General features: G+C 41.4%; 1 protein-coding gene across 3 annotated transcripts in view; it reads right to left on the bottom strand.

Moving 5' to 3' along the window:
* cep85l (centrosomal protein 85L) overlaps positions 1 to 25067 on the bottom strand; it is a 303075-nt gene that overhangs the window by 225535 nt on the left and 52473 nt on the right. For all 3 annotated transcript variants that reach the window (XM_043684467.2, XM_043684463.2, XM_043684471.2), the window contains exon 2: positions 4193 to 4354. In XM_043684467.2, the coding sequence (XP_043540402.2) occupies positions 4193 to 4354 (162 nt within the window). The remainder of the gene's footprint in view (positions 1 to 4192; positions 4355 to 25067) is intronic.

The following is a 25067-nucleotide window of genomic DNA, read 5'->3' as shown; positions in this document are numbered from 1 at the left end:
CTGTATCACAATCTAGATCTCACTGAGCAATAAGGTGTCACTCAGACACCACTACATTTTTTCCCAGAGAAAGAAAATCTGACCCAGTGGCTTAAAGTGGGTTGGTGTTACCTAAGAATGTGAAAATTACTAGATAAAAGCAGTTATTTTCTTCCAGTTAAGTAATGGGTAGTTGGTTGAACTTTAAAAAACACTAATTTTATTTGCAATGTAAATGAAATCACTCCACTGAATCTAGGATTTTGACACCAGCGCGAAGAGGAGAAAATATACCAAGGTTATTTAGTTACAAAGGAAATTTAATTCTGAAAAGAAATATGCTTGGATGCACTATGTTATTTTTAGCAATATGTTACTGCAGTCCGATTGGAGTCAAAGAAACAGCTAAAATAGCTCACTAGCCATGTACGACAGCATAGTAAACTCTGGCATTGTGCGTCTATGTCATAGAGCATCCAATTAATCAGCACTATGTTAGCAGATCAGCCACGTTCACATGTGTGCCCTGTTTGTCTTGTTAATCAAGAACATCGGAAGACACAAATATATTTGATCATGTACTCCTAATACAGTTAAAAGTAAATATATCCACACTTGTATCAAACATGTACTTAAAAACATATTCAATCTTTCTCCCCATAAGAAAATTTAATGACAGTAGTCTGTATGCATAATAGTATGCTTTCAGTTCGACACTGAACTTTGTATATTTACAATTTTCCCACATTTAAACTTACTCATCAGTTTTCCTGAAGAACACAAACTAGACGAAGCATGGCAATTGATTATTGCCTCAACTGTTCAAAAACAACGGTGCAATGAATCACAACTGTTATAATCATGTTTGTTAGACAGCAATGGCCTGTTGTCGCAAGCAAGTTACGTTTATCAAACACCAAAGAACTGCAGATACTGGAAATCTGAAACAAAAACAGAAATAGCTAAAGAAACTCAACAGGCCCGGCAGCCTCTATGGAGACAAAGCAGAGTCAATGTTTCAGGCCCAGGGACCCTTCTTCAGAACTCTGAAAGGGCACCAGATCTGAAATGATGACTCTGCTTTGTCTCCATAGATGCTGACAGACCTGCTGAGTTTCTTCAGCTATTTCTGGTTTTGATTAAGTTATGTTGATGATGTCCAGATCTGTTGTGTTTGGTGTTTAATGCACTAAAGCACTAAAACAGTGTTCAACATACTATCATTCAATAGATTACACTATGTTTAATACATTGTTTCCCACTTGGTCAATGATGAATCTTTGAATGAATTCGAGAATGAATAATTATGCATACAAATGACAAACATAACCTTATCATATTAGACCTTGATGATGTGGGGTCCTTGTTTATTCTAGAATGAACCATTGGCTGTCTTTCTTGAGTACCAAATTAACACATCATAGATATGGATTATGTCCATTTGGGATTATATCTTGAGTACAGTGGGGAAAAGTCCAATGTTATTTCCTAACTTGGAAAACGACTGGACAAATGACAGAGAAGCAATGCATGAAGATCAAGTCTGACACTTTATTCAGTTTTGACAGTCCAGGATAAAATGTCTTAAAATGTAAATAATATTGTAAACCCACTTGTTATATTCGAGAATCAATGCCATTGAATACCCATATAGCTTAAAACATTTAAATCTCCATATTGTAGGTATTCTTAAATGGTTATTAAAAATCAGAGATGTCTGTATGAAATGCTTTCTTTTTTGGTCATTCAAAACACTAGTTTTACCTTTAATTTCATTACTATTTAGCTACAGTACACATTGGGTAACAACTCACTTTCCTGGATTTGCTTTATAAGAGCAGCTAATAGAGTAGATTCCCTACAGTATGGGAACAGGCCTTCAGCCCAATAAGTCCACACTGACCCTCCAAAGAGTAACCCACCCAGACCATTTGCCTACCATATATTTATTCCTGAGTAATAACACCAAGGGCAATTTAGCATGGCCAATTCTCCTAACCTACACACCTTTGGATTGCGGGAGGAAACCCACGCAGACACAGGGTGAACTTAAAAAGTCCACACAGACAGTTGCCCAACACAGGATTCAAACCCGGGTTTCTGGTGCTGTAAGGCAGCAGTGCTAACTACTGAGCCACCGTACCACCCTATACTTCAATATACTTCTAAATATTGTGCTCCTTTGTGAAATATTGAGACACACATAATATGTAATTAGCATTTTGTAAAGGCCATTATGAGGAATTAATTAGCTTCTTTATATTGCCTGCTGGAAACAGAATGCTTATAGTGGTACAGAAACTGATATTGAAGGGAAGCATAATCGTATGTGTGTATGTTGTGTATGCGAGAGGATTGCAAGTGGGGTACATGTGAGGTGCGTAGTGTGTTTGTTATGTGTGGGGTATGTTGGTTGTGTGTGCAGGGTGTGTGTATGGTGTGTTTGTTATGTGTGCACAAGTATGGTGTGTGTAAGAGCACGTGTTTGCGCATGTGTGTGTATGTATGGTGTGTGTGAGCATGTGTGCATACGCATGTATGAGTATTGCGTGTGTGTGTGTATGATATGTGTGTGAGCATGTGTGTGTGTCATGTGGGTTTGTTATGTGTGTACGTGTTCCATGGTACCATCGCTTTCTGAGCAAGAAAGCATGTCAGATCGCGAGCCAACCAATTTAAGATCTGTCCAATGAACTTTCGGACCATCCGGCATTGCTTGTGGAATTCCAAACAACAACAAAAATTGCTGGGAAAACTCAGCAGGTCTGGCAGCATCTGTGCAGAGAAAGCAGAGTTAACATTTCAGCTCCAGTGATGTTTCTTCAGAACGTTCTGCTTTCTCTCCACAGATGCTGCCAGATCTGCTGAGTCTTCCTAGCAATTTCTGTTGTTATTTCTGATTTTCTGCATTTGCAGTTCTTTGGGGTTTTTTTATTGCCAGTGCAATCCCACCTCCCTAGAAGCTGTTGATCATTCTGAGGTCAGCACCTTTTGGGTCCGAAAGACCATCAGCTGAGGCCTAGTGTTAAGTAGATTCAATGGTGAAAAAGTAACTGGTTCTCTTTTATTTCTCACAGGATGGAAGTAATAGAGAGAAAGCATTCAGGAGAGTGCGTGGCTTTCAGAAGCAACCCTCTTGCCCCCCACCCCCACATTCTGTGACTCTAATTGCTCCTAGATTATGGAAAATTGAGATGATTTCGCCACCCACCATCTCCACACAACCTGGTCGGCAGATTATTCTAATTTCCCTGTAGGAAACCAGTCGCATTTCTTGTCTGTCAGAAAGGCAACAATTAAGAGCCTTGACGGGTTCAGGCCCTTAAGCAGACATTAAGTGACTACATAAGGGCCTTAATTATTGGTGAATCGCGAAAGTCTCCAAGGAACCTTCATTGTCAGCACTTAATTACTGAGGTGGCAAGAAGGGGGCTAGTATCTCTCCAGGGCCAACTCACTGAATTGTTTTGACTTTTTACCAACTCCAGGAAAGGTAAATTCCACCCTAACAATCTATACATAATATTGGATTATCCATCCTGTCATATCCGTTGCAAAGAAATTGACATATACCTCCTAAGCAAACAGTGTACTTTTCCCAAGTGACACCTGTGTTATGAATAGAATTATTTATGTACAAAAACATGATCACAAAAATCACATGGCTCATGAGTAGATGGACAGAGCACATAACATACCACTCCACCACAGGGGGGACAACAAATCCATACCAACATAGCCAGAAGTGAAAACCAATGTTAATTTATGAGTGGCAAAAGAAATCCAACCCCTCCAGTGTTTGTTGTGAATGGACAACATGGACATTTCATTCTGTGTAAATGGCTATATAACACCATTCTGCCAAAGTGGCTATTTATAAATGTTACTCAAGCAAAATATATTAGTATATTTTTAGCACTGTGGTTCCTTTACTGTAACATACCAAAGCAACAGTTACAGGAGCTCAAATTAAACAAAGTTAAATTAACTTATACTGTAATCAAAACCACTTAAATCAGTGCCCACAACTGCATTTTTCAAATATGTAATATTTTCAAATTAACATGTTGCTTTTCATTTGCTGGCTGGAAAAAGCGAGGGTAATTTGTCAAGATATTCTATCATCATCTGAATATCATCTATTTTCCTCAGAACCATCAATACACATTAAGGTAAACAATTTACACTCAGCTAGTTCAGAATTTAACCCCACCTTCTATGCTGTCTGAACTTGAAGTGCCTATTCCAGTGTCTCCACTATCGGAGGTAGCGCTGAATCTTCTGTTGCTGTTATTTCGGACACTAGTCAGGAGTGTAGGGGCCCTCCATACTGCTTCACAACCTGGAACCCATCCTGTAGGTGGAACATCAGGGCCTGCACAGTGACAAATCCAACCATATGTTAAAATGCTAAAAGACCTTATCTTGTAAACAGTTAACATGAAGAAATATATCGTTAAAACAAATTGTCCTCATACTTCTCCTGTACATCATTTAGTATTTTTAAAAATTCATATCCAATTCTTCCCAAAATTTCCCCATCATGTTACTTTAGTTTCTAGTTAATATAAAAAGCCTGAGCCAGGACATTACATTTAAAGATCAGGACAGCTGCATTCTTGCATGTGTGTAATGATGACCGTTCCCGTACTAGAGTAGGTAGGCCAGCATCAAAATTAACAGCCTACCTCCCAGTTTTGAAAAGACTCATTAACAGGTACTGAGGCTTTGTCACAAGCCAAGTGACCCAAATACTACACTGCCCGGGCTGGAATAGATATTTTGAGTCAATATGATCAGAGATGTTACTATGTACATGAGTAGGTCAGACTTGAATCCAGGTCTCCTGTCTGAAAGGTAGCGATACTAGCACAGCCCAATGGAAGAATACAGTTGCTAGAAGGAAGGCTACAAGGATGTGATTTACCTCATTTGGGGTATGCTATGTATGTATGAGGGGTTACGTACGTATGAATGCTATGTACTAATGTGGCAGAGAGATGGGAACCAGAGCAGTAGGTCAGCAAGTAAAATGACAAGGAGGAATCTGAGACTAAGGTCAGTAAAACTAAGGAAGAACAGATAGGGGAAGAAAACAGAACACAGTGGTCTGGCAGTCTGAGGCATATTTATTTTAATGTGAGGAGAATGCTAGGTAGGGCAGATGAACTTGGAGTTTGGATTCATACAAGAAAACTATGAGGTTATAACTAATACAGAGACTTGGTTGAGGGAGAGCCAAGACTGGCAGCTTAATGTTCTGGGATTTATATGTTTCAGATGAGGTAGAGAGTGTTGTAAAAGAGGTGGGAAAGTTGTGTTATTGATTAGAGAGAATATCACAACTGCACTGAGGAAGGACACCTTGGAGAGCTCATTCAGCAAGGCCATGTTTGTAGAGTTCAGGAACAGGAAGGATGCAACCACTTTGAAGGAATTGTTCCACAGGCCTCCCTTCAGCCAGCGGTTGGTAGAGGCACACATATGTGGACAGATTACGAAAAAATGCAAAAATAATGGAATCATTGTGGTGGATGATTTTAACTTCCCCAATATTGACTTGGTCTTCCTTAGTGTCAGGGGCTTAGATGGGGAAGAATTTGTTAGGTGCGTCCAGAACAGTTTTCTTAAACAGTATGTAAATAGTGCAATGAGGGAAGGGACCATAGTAGACCTGGTATTGAGAATTGCTAGGTGATCGCAATTTCAGTGGGGCAGCATTTCGGAAACAGTGACAATAATTCTGTAAGTTTTAAATTACTTAAGAATAAAATTGGTCCTCAGGTGAAAGTACTAAATTGGGGGAAGGCTAACTACCACAACATACAGTCAGGAACTAGATACTCTAGACAACAGGCAGCTGTTGACAGTAAACCATGTCTAGTATGTGGGAATCTTTTAGCAACAAGATGGTTAGAGTTCAAGAGCAGCATGTTCCTATGAAAATGAAGGATAAGAATGGCAAGATTCAGGAACCCTGGATAATAAGAGAAATTGAGAGCTTAATCAAAAAGAAAGAAGAGAGGCATATGCATGGTTTAGGAAAGTGAAGACAGACAGAGCCCTCTAAGAATACAAAGTAAGCAGAAAACAACTCAAACAAGGAATTAGGAGGGCTGAAAGGGGCAATGAAATGTCATTGGCAAACAGGATTAAGGAAAGTTCCAAGGCGTTTTATACATATATAAGGAGAAAGAGGTTGTGAAGTAATGGATAAGTTCACTCAAGGGCAAAGGAGGGAATTTATTTATGGAGCCAAAGGAAGAGGGTAAGGTCTTTAATGAATACTTTGCATCAGTATTCACAAAGAGGGACATGGTGGATGGGGAGTCTTGGGAGGGGAATGTTAATATATAGAGGAGACGTTGGGTGGGCTTTAAAAAGCATTTAGTTCGACAAGTCTCCAGGATCTGATGAGATATATCCCAGAATGCAGAGGGAGACAGATAAGGAAATTGCTGCGGCCCTTGTACAAAATCTTTGTATCCCCTTAGTCACAGAAGACATCCCATAGGACTGGAGAACAGCCAACTTTATTCTTTTGTTTAAGGGCAACAGAGATGATCCAGGAAATTACAGGCCAGTGTCCTGTATTCCATGGTAGGGAAATTATTGAAGAAGATTCTAAGGTCTATGATTTACTCATATTTGGAAAAATATGAACTGACTGACAATATACAGCATGGCTGTGGGGGGAAGGTCATGTCTCACAAACTTGATTAAGTTTTTCTATGATGGCAGGGTGGTAGATGTTGTCTATAAGGAATTTAGCAAGGCCTTTCACAAGTTCCCTCATGGCAGGCTGATACAAAAGATGAAGTCACACGGACGGCACGGTGGCACAGTGGTTAGCGCGGCTGCCTCACAGCGCCAGAGACCCGGGTTCATTTCCCACCTCAGGCGACTCTCTGTGTGGAGTTTGCACATTCTCCCATGACTGCGTGGGTTTCCTCCGGGTGCTCTGGTTTCCTCCCATAATCCAAAAATGTGCAGGTTAGGTGGATTGGCCACGCTAAACTGCCCATAGTGTTAGGTGAAGGGGTAAATGTAGGGGAATGGGTCTGAGTGGATTGCGCTTCGGCGGGTCGGTGTGGACTTGTTGGGCCAAAGGGCCTGTTTCCACACTGTAAGTAATCTAATCTAATCTAATGATGGAATCAATGGTGAGCTGGAAAAATAGATACAGAACTGGCTTAGTCACAGAAAGTTGCAGTGGAGGGTGCTTTTCTGATTGGAGATCTATGACCCATGGTTTTCAGCAGTGATCAGTTCTGTGATCCCTGTTGTTTATTTGGGAAAAATGTAGGTGGCCTGATAAGTAAGTTTACAGAGTACACAAAAATTGGAGAAGCTGAAGATAGTGAGGAGATTTGCCAGAGGATATAGAAGGATATAGATAGGCTGGAGACCTGGGCAGAGAAAGTGCAGATGAAGATTACTCTGGTTAAATGTGACATGATGGATTTTGGAAGATCTAATGCAAAAGGAAAGTATCCAGTAAATAGCAGAACGCTTAGTAGCGTCAACATACAGAAGGATCTAGATGTACAAGTCCACAGTTCCATGAAAATGGCAACACAAGTTGATAAGGTGGTCAAGAGGGCATATTCTTTCATCGGTTGGGGCATTGAATATAAAAATTTGCAAGTCACGTTGTAGCTGTATAGAACTTTAGTTGAGTCACATTCGGAATATTGTGTACAGTTCTGGTCACCACATCACAAGCAGGATGCGGAGACTTTGGGAGAAGGTACAGAAACACTTTGCCATGTTTGGAGAGTATTAGTTATGAGGAAAGATTAAACAAATCTTGTTTGTTTTCACATGAATGCCAAAGGATGAGAGGCGATCTGATAGAAGTTTAGAAAATTGATAGGCATGGATAGAGTGGGTATCAGAGTCTTTTTCCCAGGGTAGAAATATCAGTTACTAAGGAACATAGGTTTAAGGGAGGAGGGGGTAAGTTTAAAGAAGATATGAAAGGCAAGTTTGTTACACAGAAGATGAAAAGTGCCTCGAATGCACTGCCAGAGGAAATGGTGGAGGAGGATACAATAGCAATGTTTAAGAGGCATCTTGACAGATATAGGAATATATAGGAAATAGTGGGATATGAACCCATGTAGAGGCAAAAGCTTTTCAATTTAGAAAGGCATCATGTATTGACACAGTCTTGGTGGGCCAAAGGCCTTGTTCCTGTGCTGTACTGTTCTTTGTATCAGAGGAACCTTTCGTCAACCTAAACAATGATATCCTGCCTTTGTGCCTCTCTCCACGGTCACTGACACCCGTCTAGCCTATGACATCTAGTATCACAGGGACTACTGAACCCTTCAACAATAACTTCTCCCCACAAACTCCCCACCCATCTCACCATATTTGTTGCTTTGATCTTTTTCATTATAGCACAGCTGAAGTGGAAAAATCACTCCATGAGCAAATCCTATGTATGTCTTTGACCTGCCTTTTTGTAGCATGATGACTGATACTCAGCCTAGCATATCTCTTGATCCTTTTTGCACAGAATAAAGAACATTACTGCGTAGTACAGGCACTTTGGGCCTCAATGTTGCTTCGACTAGTGGAACCAATCTGAAGCCAATCTATCCTACATTATTCCATTTCTATCCAAATATTAATCCAATGACCATTTAAACGCCCTTAATATTGGTGAGTCTACCACTGTTGCAGACAGAGCATTCCATGCCCTTACTACTCTCCGAGTAAAGAAATTACCTCTGACATCTGTCGTATATCAGCCCTCAATTTAAAGCTATGTCCCATTGTGCTAGCCATTACCATCTGAAGAAAAAGGCTCTCACTGTCCACCCTATCTAACCCTCTGGTTATCTTATATGTCTCAATTAAGTCACCTCTCAACCTTCTTCTCTCTAAAGAAAACAGCCTCAAGTCCCTCAGCCTTTCTTCATAAGACTTTCCCTCCATTCCAGGCAACATCCTAGTAAATCTCCTCTAAACCCTTTCCAAAGCTTCCACATCCTTCCTATAATGCAGTGAACAGAACTATACGCAGCTGCACCAGAGTTTTGTACAATTGCAACATGACATCATGGCTCCAGAACTCAATCCCTCTACCAATAAAAGCTAACACAACATATGCCTTCCTAATAACCCTATCAACTTGATGGCAACTTTCAGGCAGCTATGCAAATGGACACAGAGATCTTTCTGCTCATCTACTCTACCAAGAATCTTACCATTAGCCCAGTACTCTTTATTCTTGTTGCTCCTCCCAAAGTGAATCACCTCACACTTTTCCGCATTAGCCTCCATTTGCCACCTCTCAGCCCAGCTCTGCAGTCTATCTATGTCCCTCTGTAACCTGCAACATCCTCTGGCACTATCCACAATTCCACCAATCTTAGTGTCATCCATAAATTTACTAACCCATCCTTCTATGCGCTCATCCAGGTCATTTATAAAAATAACAAACAGCGGTGGCCCCAAACATATCGTTGCAGTACACCACTAGTAACTGAACTTCAGGATGAACATTTCCCATCAACCCACCATGTCTCCGTCTTCTTTCAACTAGCCAATTTCTGATCCAAACCACTAAATCACCCTCAATACCATGCCTCTGAATTTTGTGCAATAGCCTACCGTGGGGAACCTTATCAAATCCCTTATTGAAATCCATATACACCACATCAACAGTTTTACCCTCATCCACCTGTTTGGTCACCTTCTGAAAGAACTCATTAAGGTTTGTGAGGAATGACCTACTCTTCACAATATCGTGTTGACTATCCCTAGTCAACTTATTCCTTTCTAGATGATTATAAATCCTATCTCTTATAACTTTTTCAAACACATTACCCACAACCAAAGTAAGGCTCACTGGTCTATAATTACCAGAGTTGTCTATACTCCCCTTCTTTTAACAAGGGGACAACATTTACTATCCTCCACTCTTCTGGCACTATTCCTGTAGACAATGATGACATAAAGATCAAAGCCAAATGCTCCGCAACCTCTTCACTGGCTTCCCAGGGAATCCTAGGATAAATCCCATCCGGCCCTGGGGACTTATCGATTTTCACACTTTCCACAACTTCCATATCCGCCACAGATTCACCTGCACCTCCACCCACATCATCTACTGCATCCGCTGCAGCCGGTGTGGCCTCCTCTACATTGGGGAGACAGGCCGCCTACTTGCGGAGCGATTCAGAGAGCACCTCTGGGCCACCCGGACGAACCAACCCAACTACCCTGTAGCACAGCATTTCAACTCCCCCTCCCACTCCACCGAGGATATGCAGGTCATTGGACTCATCCACCGCCAAACCACAACAACGCGACGGTCGGAGGAGGAGCGTCTTATCTTCCGACTGGGAACCCTCCAACCACAGGGGATGAACTTGGACTTCACCAGTTTCTTCATCCCCCCTCCCCCCACCTTGTCTCAGCCGAATCCCTCCAGCCCGGCACCGCCTTCCTGACCTGCAATCTTCTTATTGACCTCTCCGCCTCCATCCTACTCCGACCTATCACCCTCACCTTGACCTCTTTCCACCTATCACATTTCCAACGCCCCTCCTCCAAGTCCCTCCTCCCTACCTTTTATCTTCTCCTGCTGATTCCTGAAGAAGGGCCTGTGCCCGAAACGTCGAATCTCCTGTTCCCTGGATGCTACCTGACCTGCTGTGCTGTTCCAGCAATAAAGTTTCAACAGAATTGCTAATACCTCCTCCTTGTTAACCTCAATCCCGTCTAGTCTAGTTGCCGATATCGTAATATTCTCCTCGACAACATTGTCTTTTTCCTGTGTGAATACTGACGAAAAATATTCATTTAGCGTTTCTCCCAAATCCTCAGATTCCATACACAACTTCCCACTACTGTCCTTGATTGGCCCTAATCTTACTCAAGTCATTCTTTTATGCCTGATACACCTATACAAAGCTTTAGAGTTTTCCTTGATCCGATCCACCAACAACTTCTCATGTCCCCTTCTGGCTCTTCTTAGCTCTCTCTTTAGAACTTCCTTGGCTAACTTGTGACACTCAAGCAGCCTAACTCAGCCTTCACATCGCATCCTAACATACGCGCTCTTCTTCCTCTTGACCAGAGATTCAACTTCTTTAGTAAACCATGGCTCCCTCACTCAACCACTTCCTCCCTGTCTGACAGATACATACTTATTAAGGACATGTAGTAACTGTTCCTTGAATAAGCTCCGCATTTCAACTGTGCCCATCCCCTGCAATTTCCTTCCCCATCAAATGCATCCTAAATCTTGCCTAATCACATCAATAATTATCTTTCCCCAGCTATAACTCCTGCCCTGCAGTATATACCTATCCCTTTTCATCGCTAACGTAAAAATAACTGAATTATGGTCACTATCACCAAAGTGCTCACCTACCTCCAATTCTAATACCTTGCCCGGTTCATTACCCAGTACCAAATACAATGTGGCCTCCCCCCTTGTTGGTCTGTCTACATACTGTGTCAGGAAACCATTCTGCACACATTGGACAGAAACTGACCCATCGAAAAGTACTCAAACTATAATATTTCCAGTCAATACATGGAAAGTTAAAGTCTCCCATAACAACTATCCTGTCAGTCTTGCTCCTATCAAGGATCATCTTTGCTATCCTTTCCTCTACATCTCTGGAACTATTCAGAAGCCTATTCGGAGAGAACTCTCCTCTCCTGTTTCTAACCTCAGCCTATACTACATCAGTAGATGAGTCCTCAAATATCCTTTCAGCTACCGTAATACTAACAATGCCACACCTCCCCTCTTTTATCATCTCCTCTGTTCTTACTGAAACATCTAAATCCCAGAACCTGCATGAACTATTCCTGTTCTACCCATGTCTCCGAAATGGCTACAACATCGAAGTCCCAGGTACCAACCCATGCTGCAAGTTCACCCACCCTATTCCAGATCCTCCTGGCATTGAAGTAGACACACTTCAAACCTCCTTCCTGCTTGCCAGTGCACTCTTGCAACCTTGGAACCTTATTTCTGACCTCACTACTCTCATTGTCCTGTACACTGGAGTTACAATTCAGGTTCCCATCCCCCTGCTGAATTAGTTCAAACCCTTCCATATAGCATTCACAAATTTTCCCCCCAGGATATTGGTACCCTTCTGGTTCAGGTATAGATCATCTTGTTTATAGAGGTCCCAACTACCCCAGAATGAGACCCAATTATCCAGATGTCCAGAATCATCCCTCCTGCACCATCCCTGTAGCCACATGTTCAACTCCTCTCTCTCCCTATTCATTAACTCACTTGCACATGACATGGGTAACAAGCCAGAGATAACAACTCTGTTTGTTCTAGCTTGAAGCTTCCACCCTAGCTCCCTGAATTTCTGCCTTAAATCCCCATCCCTTTTCCTACCTATATCATTAGTGCCTATGTGGACCACAACTTGGGGCTGTTCCTCCTCCCCCTCAAGGATCCCAAAAGCATAATCCAAGACATCATGAACCCTGGCACCTGGGAGGCAACACACCAACCGTGAGTCTCTCTGCCCCCCTAACTATGGAGTCTCCAATGACTAATGCTCTGCTCATCTCCCCTCTTCTCTTCTGAGTAACAGGGACAGACTCTGTGCCAGATACCTGTACCCATGGCTTACCCTTGCTAAGTTATCCCCCCCAAACAGTATCCAAACGGTATACTTGTTATTGAGAGGAACAGCCACAGGGGATCCTTGCACTGTCTGCCTGTTCCTTTTTCCATCCCCTGACCATAACCCATCTGCCTATTTCTTGTATCTGAGGTGTGACTATCTCCCTGTAACTCCTCTCAATAACCCTTTAGTATCCTTTTGATTTCACTGAACTACATATGGATACAAATGACTTGGAGAATTTTCTGAGATGAATTAATAACAGTGGATATATTCATTGTCCTTGGCCTATCCTACCAATTGTGTTACTTCAACAATCCATGTTGATTTAACACGTACATCGTTGTATGCACTGTAATCTATTTGGCCGGTTTCTCAAATATTTCAGTTCCGTTAACAAGTTAAAAGAAATAGTTTGTGTGCACAGAATCCTAGGATTGAGAGAAAGACTCATAGGGCTGGAATTTTCCAGTTCAATACAGGGCCAATCCACATTAGCCAGGTTTTAAAATGATGGTCGGAGCCTGATTCTTGGATCTCATCAATAAAATGTTTGAGCAGCACTGAATCAGAAAGGAGATCGTGAATTTCTGTCCAACCACCAAACATTGCTGGCTCCATTACAAACTGTTCAGCCTCAAAAGAAGGAATGTATCCAGTTGTGGGCACCATACCTTTGGAGGGATAGGAAGGAGTAGAGAGATTGCAGAAAATGCTAATGATTTGTGAGCGGAACGGTGGCACAGTGGTTAGCACTGCTGCCTCACAGCGCCTGAGACCCGGGTTCAATTCCCGCCTCAGGCCACTGACTGTGTGGAGTTTGCACGTTCTCCCCGTGTCTACGTGGGTTTCCTCCAGGTGCTCCGGTTTCCTCCCACTGTCCAAAGATGTGCAATTCAGGTGAATTGGCCATGCTAAATTGCCCGTAGTGTTAGGTAAGGGGTAAAATGTAGGGGTATGGGTGGGTTGCGCTTTGGCGGGTCGGTGTGGACTTGTTGGGCCGAAGGGCCTGTTTCTGTACTGTAATGTAATCTAATCTAATTCCAAGGATGAGGAACGTAAGTGAAAGATAGATTTGAAAAGCTGCAATACTAGAGAAGAGAAGGTTGAAAAGGAATTTGTTCAAGGTGTGCAAATGAGGAAAGGTTGGGATGAAATAACTTGGGGAGAAATTGTCCATTGGCAAAAGGCTGAAAACTAGCAGGCACAGAAATGAGCTGAATAATAACATAACCAAAGATGACATGACGGAACACCACAATGTTTAGACACTGGAATATCCTATCTGACAAAGATTGAATCAATCAATTTAAACATGTCATTAGATAAGTTATCTAATGGGCGGCACGGTGGTTAGCACTGCTGCCTCACAGCGCCAGAGACTCGGGTTCAACTCCCGTCTCAGGCAACTCTCTGTGTGGAGTTTGCACATTCTCCCCGTGTCTGCGTGGGTTTCCTCCGGGTGCTCCGGTTTCCTCCCACAATCCAAAAATGTGCAGGTTAGGTGAATTGGCCATGCTAAATTGCTCATAGTGTTAGGTGAAGGGGTAAATGTAGGAGTATGGGTCTGGATGGTATACGCTTCGGCGGGTCGGTGTGGATTTGTTGGGCCGAAGGGCCTGTTTCCACACTGTAAGTAATCTAATCTAATCTAATCTAATCTAATCTAAAAAAACATTACAGGGTTATGGGAAGAAGTCTGGGGAGTGTGATAAGCTAAGTTACTCTCCCAGATAGCCAACACAAGCCAAAAGGTCTCCCTGTGTATTGTAAGAATGACACAATTCCATTATTTTGTGCGAGCAGTTGCATTGAAATGGCTTCCACAGTCTTTTTCCACTGATGAAAACATTAGGAATGGTAATCTATGTATTTTAGTAAACAGGATACAGGGTTGGGTATGTTTTTACTAGTGAGGTGAAGTAGACTACTTGTCATTTGTAAAACCTCCCCAAATGTTCCTACCATATTAGATTCCTGCCCAGGCAGTGAAGGTGACCATTTCCCCATTTGTCAGATGGGAATACATTTCCACTTTAAGAGATGAGCAAACAAATCACATGACTAAGAATAAACTGATTCCTGTTTACTAAAGCAGCTGTTTTCAGCCTCTGTAACTATTTCTATGAAAGGACATCAAATGCTGCTACTCTTTCGTAAATAAATTTGTTTAAAAATACTGTTTCACAAACAATATGCATTTGCACATAGTACTGTGACTTAAGGTATGGGATATAAAGTAGTAGTATACTTTTATAAAGCTTTCACAATTGAGTTAGCGGATTTGAAAACAATTACAGTGATACAAAACATATAATGAAGATGTAAGGGAATGTGCTGCTCTTCCACCAGCAAAAGTCAAAACTAGAACGACTTCCCTTTCAATTGTTGAATTTATGATTTTATTGGAAACAAAACTGGCTAAATTTGGTAAAGGTTTACAATCTACATACTGGTAAAATAATAACTTCTAAGTAAAATCCGGAGACTGTTTTTCGAGTGCCATTGCATTCAGATCTTGAAATGTCATGTTGCAGGTAAAGAGAGCAATCTCAAGAGGTGAGACTGGTTTCATAGAAACCAGTACTCGGTGGTGAAAATAAAAATAAATAACAAAGGGAGACTTGATATTGATAAAGGCTGTACAGTTCATGAAGGACAGGGGTGAGGGGTTACCGTTTAACATGATCACACAGCATGCTGTCTGTGACTTTGGTGTTTGTTACTGTGCCCAGGACAGAAAGCAATTCTAGGGATTCAAATATCAGATTCCAGGGACAATGGCCACAGATTTTGAAGTGACAACTCAACTTAAGGACTTTGGAGAGGAATGGTTGATGGGGTTGGGGGTTATTCATACTGAGAGAGAGAGAGCACAGGAGTTTTTTTGAATCACTTGTAGATCATGGGCATCACTGGCTGGGCCCAGCAATTATTGCCTGTCCCGAGTTGCCCTTTAGAAGATGGTGATGAGCTGCCTTCTTGAACCACTGCTGTCCACCTGCTGTGGGTTGATCCCATGGAGGGAATTCCAGGATTTTAACCCAACGAAAGGGAAGGAATAGCAATTTATTTCCAAGTCAGTATGGTGAGAGGCTCGGAAAGAAACGTGCAGGTGATGATGTTCCCATGTACCTGTTGCCTTTATCCTTCTGGATGGAAGTGGTCGTCGGCTTGGAAGATTCTGTCTAAGGACCTTTGGTGAATTTCTGCAGTTTATCTTGAAGGTAGCACACACTGCTGTTACTGAGTGTTGGCTGTTCAGGGATGTTTGTGGATGTGATGCCAATCAAGTGGGCTGCTTTGTCCAGGAAGGTGTCAACTTCTTGAGTGTTATTGGAGCTGCACCCATCCAGGTAATTGGAGAGTATTCCATCGCACTCTTGACTTGCGCCTTTGGGGAGTCAGGGGTTCATCACAATATTCATAACTTTTGACCTGCTCTTTTGACCTGCTCTTGTAACCATTGTGTTTATGTGGCAAGTTCAGTTCAGACTCTGGTCAATGGTTGCTCCCAGGATATTGATAGTTTGGTATTTAGTGATGGTAACACCATTCAACATCAAGGGGTGGTGGTTAGATTTGTCTCTTATTGGAGATGGTCATTGCCTGGGAATTGAGTGGTACAAATGTTATCACCACTTGTCAGCCTAAACCTGGATATTGTCCAAATTTGATCTATTGGTTGTGAGATTACTCAACTCAGTTTATCACTTGCTGCTTGTGTTGTTTGGCATGCAAGTAAACCTGTTTGGTGTCTTCAGCAGATTGACACCTCGTTTTTAAGTATGCCTGGTGCAGCTGCTGGCATGCTATCCTACATTTTGATAAACTCATGTACTGGAGAAAGTTCCAAGTTTAATTTATATTCTGATGTGATTAGTGGATTTTTTTTGAAACAATGGAATTATTCCAAATTAGTCCCACTGTACTCACTCTATTTACTTCAAATGCTTGTCCACCATACTCTTCAAATTTGTAATTAAAAACAATGGCAATTAACTTTCATGCCACTTGGCTAAGGAACAGAGAAGTACTTGGACAAACATAAACATTGAACTAAGTAGAAAAGACTAAAATAAATTGCATAATTAATGTAAGGAGGGAAGCTGTAAGTGATATCAAAATGCCTTGACATCGATATGTGAGTTCGGTCTCTACAACACATCTTAAGCTTTGCCAGAAGTCTGTCACTAGAACCAAAGTAGTTTGGGAAGATGCATAAGGGAGTAAATCATCACATGATGCAAAGCTTCCACATTTAGCTTTTGTATCTACTAGGGAACTTGTTGCATTCAGACTAGACCACTTAAAAATATTTTGCAACCAGTATGAAGTAGCAAGAGGATTTTTGAATAAAGAGTGTTTTTGGAGGCATTGGTAAATGACTGTTAAGATGGTATAATGTTACCTCTGCTCAGTACAAAATAGTGTCTGGTCATGATCACGTTAGGCTCTTATAGCTGTGTTTTCCTTCCACCTTCTTATAAGTGAAAATAAAATAACTGGGTAAAGACTCAGCAGCTTTTGGGATAGGGGAATTTGTTTTTCAGATGAAGCAATGTGGATTGGTTCGAGAAAGCTAGCATGGTTTTGTGTAAGAACAAATCACGTTTAACCAACATGTTTGAATTTTCGCTGAAATGTTAAAGAGGATTGATGAGGATTATAAGGATGATGTTCTGTGCATAGACTACTAAAATACTTAACAGCAAATTCAAAGCCCACAAAATAAAACAAACAGTTGCAGCAAGGTTACAAAGTGGCAGGAAACCAGTAATGGTGAAGGCTGCAGGAAGGCTTGGCATTAGGGCAATTTATTTTCTTGATTTGCATTCATCACCTCGTCTTTGGTCAGTGGAACAAACAAAAAAGGAAGTGCTGGAGAAACTCAGCCAGGCTGACCACATCTGTGAAGAGAAAACACAGTTACATTTTCAAGTCCAGTGACCCTTCTTCAAATCCCCGGCATCCACAGCTCTTTGTTTTACTTTGGTGAGTGGGCATCGTTTCGAAATCTGTCGAAGATGCAAATTTGGAAGCAATGTGAACTGTGACGGGAATACTGACAGATTTTAAGAGGTCACCGAGAGGCTGATGGAATGAGCAGAGAAGTGAAAAATGAAATTTAATGCAGAGAAGTGTGAAGTGATTCACATTGGTAGGAAGAATGAGGAAAGGCAATATAAAAGAAAAGGTTCAATTCTTAAGGGAATGCAGGAACAGAGAGACCAGAGTATATGCAAGTAAACTGAAAATGGCAAGGCAGATTGAGAAAGCATATAGTAAACGGAATCAGATTCAGGACATATAAGTTAGGCAAAAGTAGGAAAAAAAAGTTGACCACTTAGAGGAAGCAATGAGAATGGCAAGTGTTCAGAATGTACTCAGGGTGGGTGGCTTCAATATCCATTATACTTGACCTCTTTCTCATCAACCTGCCTGCTGCATGTCAGTATCAGTAAGAGTGATTACTGAATAATCCTTGTGGGACAAAGACCCATCTTCATATTGCATTTATTCTCTATTGTGTTGTGTGGCATTATCATGAAGCTAAATTACTATGATCAGATCCAGCAGCTCAGGACAGAGCATCCATCTGGCACCATGGTCCAGCAGCAGTGGAACTGTACTCCAGTATAATGTGTAACCTCATGGCCTTTCATATACCCCTCACCTATTACTATCAAGCCAGATGTTCAGCCCTAGTACAATGAGGAATGCAGGAGGGAATGCCAGGAGCAGAACCTGGCATAAGTGAGGATCAGCTGACAACCCGGTGAGACTACAAAATAGGACTATTTGAGTGCCAACCAGCCCACCCATCAAGTGATAGACAGAGTTAAGCAACCCCACAACCAACATATCCAAACTAATCTCTACAGTCCTGCGACATCCAATCACAATGGTGCAGGAGGAGGCTCCACAAATATCCCCAACCTTGCGTCAGTGCAAAAGATAAGGCTGAAGCATTTGCAGCAATCGTCAGGCCAGAAGTGCCAAGTGGATGATCCATCTCGGCCTCCTGCTCTGTTTTCCCATCATTACAGATACCAGTATTTTGTCAATTCGATTCAGTCCATGTGATATCAAGAACCAGCTGGAGGCACTGGATACTGCAGAGGCTGTGGGTCTTGATAACATTCCGGCAATAGTACTGAAGACTTGTGCTCCAGAATTTGACGCTCCCCTAGCCAAGCTCTTCTATTACAGTTTTAATACTGGCATCTACCTGACAATGTGGAAAATTGCTTAGGAATGCCCTGCACACAAAAAGCAGGATAAGTCCAACCCAATTACTGCACTCTTCCCCCCCCCCCACCACCACCCCCCCAACCCATTAGCCTACTCTTGATCAGTAAAGTATCATCAACAGTGCTATCAAGCAGCACCTGCTCAGCAATAACCTGCTCAGTGATGCCCAATTTGGGTTCTGCCAGACTCATTCATCTTCATTACAGCCTTAGTTCAAACATGGACAAAACAGCTGAATACCAGAGGGGAGGTAAGAGCGACAGCATTCGACATTCATTGTAATGTGGCCCCTAGAAGTCTGAGCAAAACTGAAATCAATGGGAATCAGGGTGGGGGTTGGGCTTAAGAAGACCCCTCAATGGTTGCAGTCATATGTAGCAGAATGGAAGATGGCTGTGTGGTTAGAGGTCAGATATCTCAGCTCCAAGACATCTCAGCAGCAGTTATCAGGGTCAGTGTCCTGGGTCCAACTACCTTCAGCTGCTTCATCAATGACATTCCCTTCAATATAAGGGCAGAATGGGGAATGTTTGCTTTTGATTTCACAATGTTCAGCACCAAATAGTGACTCCACAGATACTGGAGCAGCCAGTTCATATCCAGATAGACATGTTCAACTTTGAGTCAAAAGGTATGACACTGGAAAAGCGCAGCCGGTCAGGCAGCATCCAGAGAGCAGGAGAGTTGACGTTTCGAGCATGAGCTCTTCATCAGGAATGTGGGGAGACTTGCTGGTTGTGCAAGTCCTGGGCCTCCTCCACTATCAGATTCTAGCCACCCGATGCCTGGAGGAAGAATGTCTCATCTTCTGCCTTAGGACCGTCCAAGCACATGGGATCAATGTGGATTTCACCAGTTTCCTCATCTCCCCTTCCCCCACGTTATCCCAGATCCAACCCTCCAACTCAGCACCGTCCTCTTGAACTGTCCTATCTATCCATCTTTCCCACCTGGCTGCTCCACCATCCAGTCCGACCTATCACCATCACCCCCCACCTTCACCTACCTATTTCATTCCCAGCTACCTTCCCCCATCCCCACAGCCCTCACATTTGTCTCTCAGCCCCCTTGGGCCTCCACTATATTCCTGATGAAAGGCTTATGCTTGAAACATCAACTCTTCTGCTCCTCAGATGCTCTCTGACCAGCTGTGCTTTTCCAGCACCACACTTTTTGACTCTGATCTCCGGCATCTGCAGTGCACACTTTCTCCTAGGTGATTATGTACAGCTTTGTGCTGATAGGTGCCAACTAACATTTGCATCACACAAGGGCCAGACAATGACCATCTCTAACAAGAAAGAATCTAACCCTCAACATTTGACACTCAACTGGATTACAATCGCTGAATGGTATCAATAGTATCATTTCTGAGGGCTACCATTGACCCAAACTGAACTGCACTCGCCATAGAAACACTGGAACTACAAGAGTAGTTCAGGGTTTAGGGATCCTGCAGTGAGTAACTCACTTTCTGACTCCCAAAACCTGTCTACCGTTTATAAGGCATAAGTTAGGAGTGTGATGGATGGAATACTCCCCAATTCCTTAGATAAATGCACCTTCAACAATATCCATTAAGCTTGGCACCATGAATGAACAACACACAAAAAGTTCAGCCTTACTCGAGTACTGAATCCAATTCGCAGCACCACACTTTAGGAAGGCATTGAAGAGGATGCAAAAAATACTCACAAGAGTGGTTAGAGTGATAAAGAACTTCAGCTACATAGATCAATGAATTAGAGAAGTTGGGACTGTTCTTGGGGAAGTAAAGATTTAGAAAAGACTTCACAGAGATGTTCAACAGTGTGAAAATTCCAGACAGAATGGTTGAGAAACTGTTTCTGTTGGTAGTTGCGTTGAGAAGCAGAGGTCACAGGTTTAAGATAATTCACAAAAGAAACAATACAAAGAACAAAGAAAGTTTACAGCCAGAGCAGTCCCTTCAGCCCTCCAAGCCTGAGCCGATCCAAATCTACTGTCTAAACCTGTCACCCAATTCCTAAGCCTCTGTATCCCTCTGCATCCCTCTGCTCCACACCTACTCATGCATCTGTCCAAACGCATCTTCAATGAATCTACCGTGCCTGCCTCTATTACCTCTGCTGGCAATGCGTTCCAGACAGCCACCACCCTTTTATGATATTATGAGGAAAACCTTTTTTTAATGCATGTGTGCTTAGGATCTGGAATGTTCTACCGGAGTGTGTGGTGGAGAGGCATCCAAAAGTGAACTGAGTGATTATCTGAGGAGAAATCATTCACAGGGCTAAAGGGAAATGGTGGGAATGGGCACTCAGTGAGTTGCTTTTGCAGAGGACTGGCAGAGACACAGTGGGCTGAATGGCTTCCTCCTATGCTGTAATTATTTTATGGATATGCCAAAGGCAAGATGCCAATATTTTAATTTTACTTGATCCTGCAAAAATTGGAATATAAAACAAGATACAAACTTTTCTTCCTGTATCAATTAATTCCTTCCTGCCACCAATCTTTTACTATACTATTGCTATAACAGTAGGATGAAGCTTGTCCTTGACAATTTTAAAGAATGATAATTTTAATCTTCACAACCACATCAACACCCATTCCAGTGACCACCTGTTCCTCATGCATAAAATGGGGCATGATCTAAATCAGCATCCTCTACCAGATTGGTCCAGGCAAAGATAAACTCTAATATAAAATTCGGTTTATCTTTATAATTGCGACTTGCAAGTTAAATTGAGTCTAAAAAAGTTCAAGATTTAAAACTGTCTAGTCTGTAAGTTTACATTAATTATAGAAAATATCATGGCCCTGAATGTTTGCAAATGGTGGAAATTGTTTATCAGTCTCACATCATAACAGCATTGTGGAAAATACTGTAGAATTTTGGAGCCTATCATTCTCCCATCTTTCACTGAAAAAGATTTTTCCTGTCAAGTGCAAGAATAAATGGTGTGTGAATTACCAACAAGTTTAGAAAAGCCATAAGGGGTGCAATTGCAGCATTTGCACCTATGGCATTGTCATGTTAATTGAACTCCACTGTTAATAGGGCTTTCAAGAGGGGGAAGGGCAGAAGCCTGAAGGAATAGGCCTTATGGCATCTACTAAAAATGTAAGTGAATAGTTTTTGTGCTTTAATTCTTGGACGTGTTGCATAGTTTATTATTCTCTTCATGTGGTTGACAAGATAAGTGATATTGAAGATCTCACCAAATGAAAGGCAGATTTGCATTTCTGTAACGTCTTTCAAGGCCTCTTGATATCCAATTAAGTACTTTTGAAATGTGGTCACCGTTGTGATGTAGGAATTGCTCAGCCAATTTGCACAGATCTCACAAAAAGCAATGCGATTCTGACCAAATCATCTGTTTTAGTAATATTTACTGAAGGTTAATTATTGGACAGGCCACTAAAGACAACTTCTTTGCTCATCTTATAAAAGGTGCCATGAGATATTTTAAATTGCATGCAAGGTCGGTCACGGCCTCAGGTTTAACGTCTTGGGTGGAACTGGAGGATCAAGAAACAAATTGCAGATTGAGTTCCCATAATGGTTTGGATCAGTTCAGAAAACATTTTGCTGCCACAAAGCTGGACATCTCTCCAGAGTGAATGGATCACCATGATGAGATTCAATTAATTTGCCTGTTTGCCAGCTTCAAGGAGGCTCTTGAAATTATGCCCTTTAACATGCAAAGATGCTTTTGGTATGTTTGACAAGTTTGTAATATATTTTATCCATTAAAGAACTGATTACCAAACACCACAGAACTAGTGGTTTTGTGTGGTTGTAAACTCATTCTCAGGTATTTAAGTTGGGCTCAGAGGTTGTGACACTGATCAAAAATACTTATTTTTGTGGTAAAACCATTTTAAACTGTACTAAAAAAACTACACTATGTTGTCAACCTTAAACATAGCAATTAATTATTTTAATGCATTTTGTAAAATATCCTATATAAAAGCTGTCCAATTGTGTAAGGCTTAAAGCAGATTTAACATTCAACAACACGTAATCAAATCTGAGTGAAAATTTGTGGGAAAAAAAATCAGTCTGGTGCAATTTGCACCCAGATCATCAATTCTAATCAAAGCAGAAACTCTTGACCACGATATCTAATTGAAGCTGGGATATTAAGTTAATTTAAGGAGGAGATAGATTTTTAATTAGCAATGGATTGAAGGGTTATGGAGAGTGATCAGAAAAGTGGAATTCAGGCTGAAATGAGGTCAGCCATGATCATATTAAATGGCCGAGCAGTCTAGAGGGCTGAATTGCCTCCTTCTACCTGTCGTTCTCATCTTCTAATTGGCACTACAATAATTAAAACTATAATACTTAAAGTAGAATTGAAGCATGTGGTTTATTTTTGCATATCTAGGATTTGCAATCATAAAATATTTGTAGTACAGACATATTCCCAATATAGTCAAATTGTACTGATGCACCTGAGAGATTATCTCAGGGAAACAATAAAATTTGGATATTCCAACTCAAAGAAATATTTAACAAGACAAACCAGTCGCACTGCAAACTAACCTCACACTAACTTCAGTCCCTGAAGGCAATGTGCAAAGCAACACTATAGTCATTTGCCTCAATAATGATCTTCTCCTATGCCTTGTAAGAAGAAAGATATGACTGTGAAATCTTAAAGCAATATTACAAGTATTTGAGTTACCAGAGTGAGGATCGTGAATTTTCAGAGTAGAAATGTTGATGTCTATTGTCTTCATCATCACCTCCAATCAAATACAGAGCAGCCAGAAGTCATTTAATGTCAGTCTACAATGCTCCAACCATTAACTCATATGTTGCTACTCAAATTTTCTCCCTGCTGGGAATGGTCATTCATTTTGGGGTGTTGTTCATTGGCAATGACAACACTCTGGTGCACCACCCAAGTTGTCATTGTACTTCTCTGAACCTGGGACATCAGTGAGCATCAAAAACTATGGAGGCAATCACAGTTCAAATCACACCTATCCTTTCCTGTAATAAATAAGATTGGAAATTTAAGGAATTTCTTCTTCTTAGTCAAGAACCACAGAAGTTGGAGTGCACCTTCTAATATTAGCTAACTCAGCATACAAAGGATTGAGTGGGATACCTGACTATTCAGCTTTAGTTCAATAACATACCGTTCAGGTGCTGCATTTACCTGTGGAAACACTGACACCAATATTATGGACTTTCCTCTCTTCAGAAGAGAATGCTCTATTGATATTGTACAAATGTGAACATTTCCCATCCTCACACACCAACCAACATAATGCTTCAACTGATCACTAATTTGGGATGAATTATGAATGATTTACACTTGGACATACCTGAAGTAGTTTGAAATTATCTAATCTTGTTTCACCTCAGAGCATCATGACTTCAATGCATCATGGAGGTCATGAAGGACTCTGGCCCAAACTGTCGATTCTCCTGCTCCTTGGATGCCGCCTGGCCTGCTGTGCTTTTCCAGCACCGCACTCTCAACTTCAATACATCATGGCCAAACTTTAAGTTACTGCTCTATTTCATTCTTAAGGGTGTAACTTGCTGAATTTATTAATTTAACTCAAGGTGGTGATCATTCATCATTGCAATTGGTTTCAGTGCCTCCTTGTGCTGGGGAGAAATACAGCCAGGTTTCCTGATTCTCAATCATCATTCAGTGAGCCTCGACTGGAATATGTGGACAGCAGATGAGGACAGGATCTGAGTCAGTTGTATATAGCTTCTTGATGCCCACCATCTCAGTACCTAAAGAATAACCACTTCTGTTTTGTACTGGAGTCATACCATGGGCTAAATTAGCTTCTTTAGGAAAGAAGTGGAAAAATTTAGAGGACAAAAAAAAGTGAAAGGTAAGTGTTGAATCGAACTTTCCATGTTGTAACGTATTGCCACATAATAGGTGGGTTATTTCAGAATGATTTGCTGAGAATAGCCCACCTATTGCTTTGGTTAATTTACTAAAGGAACGATTGCACTACCCAAGTCTCTTTTATTTAGCTAGCAGTGGATACAGCACAACATAGACTATTAATCTGTTTTAGGGCTGTTCAGAGCAAAGAGGAGGTCCTAATTTAAAAATAATCAAACCTTGAACACATTTCTGCCATTAATATTAAACCTAGAATTTCAAATACATTAAGATCTTGCTTTTAGCAAACTTTAGACCTGGGCTGAGATATAGTTATCAATTAGTCTTGGCTCCAAAT

This window comes from Chiloscyllium plagiosum, unplaced genomic scaffold (genome assembly GCF_037043375.1).
Source record: "Chiloscyllium plagiosum isolate Xiang-an unplaced genomic scaffold, Cpla_swu_hap1 HiC_scaffold_3, whole genome shotgun sequence".
Taxonomy (NCBI): Eukaryota; Metazoa; Chordata; class Chondrichthyes; order Orectolobiformes; family Hemiscylliidae; genus Chiloscyllium; species Chiloscyllium plagiosum.
The sequence above is the reverse complement of the archived record's forward strand: the minus strand, read 5'-3'. Positions and strand labels throughout refer to the sequence as shown.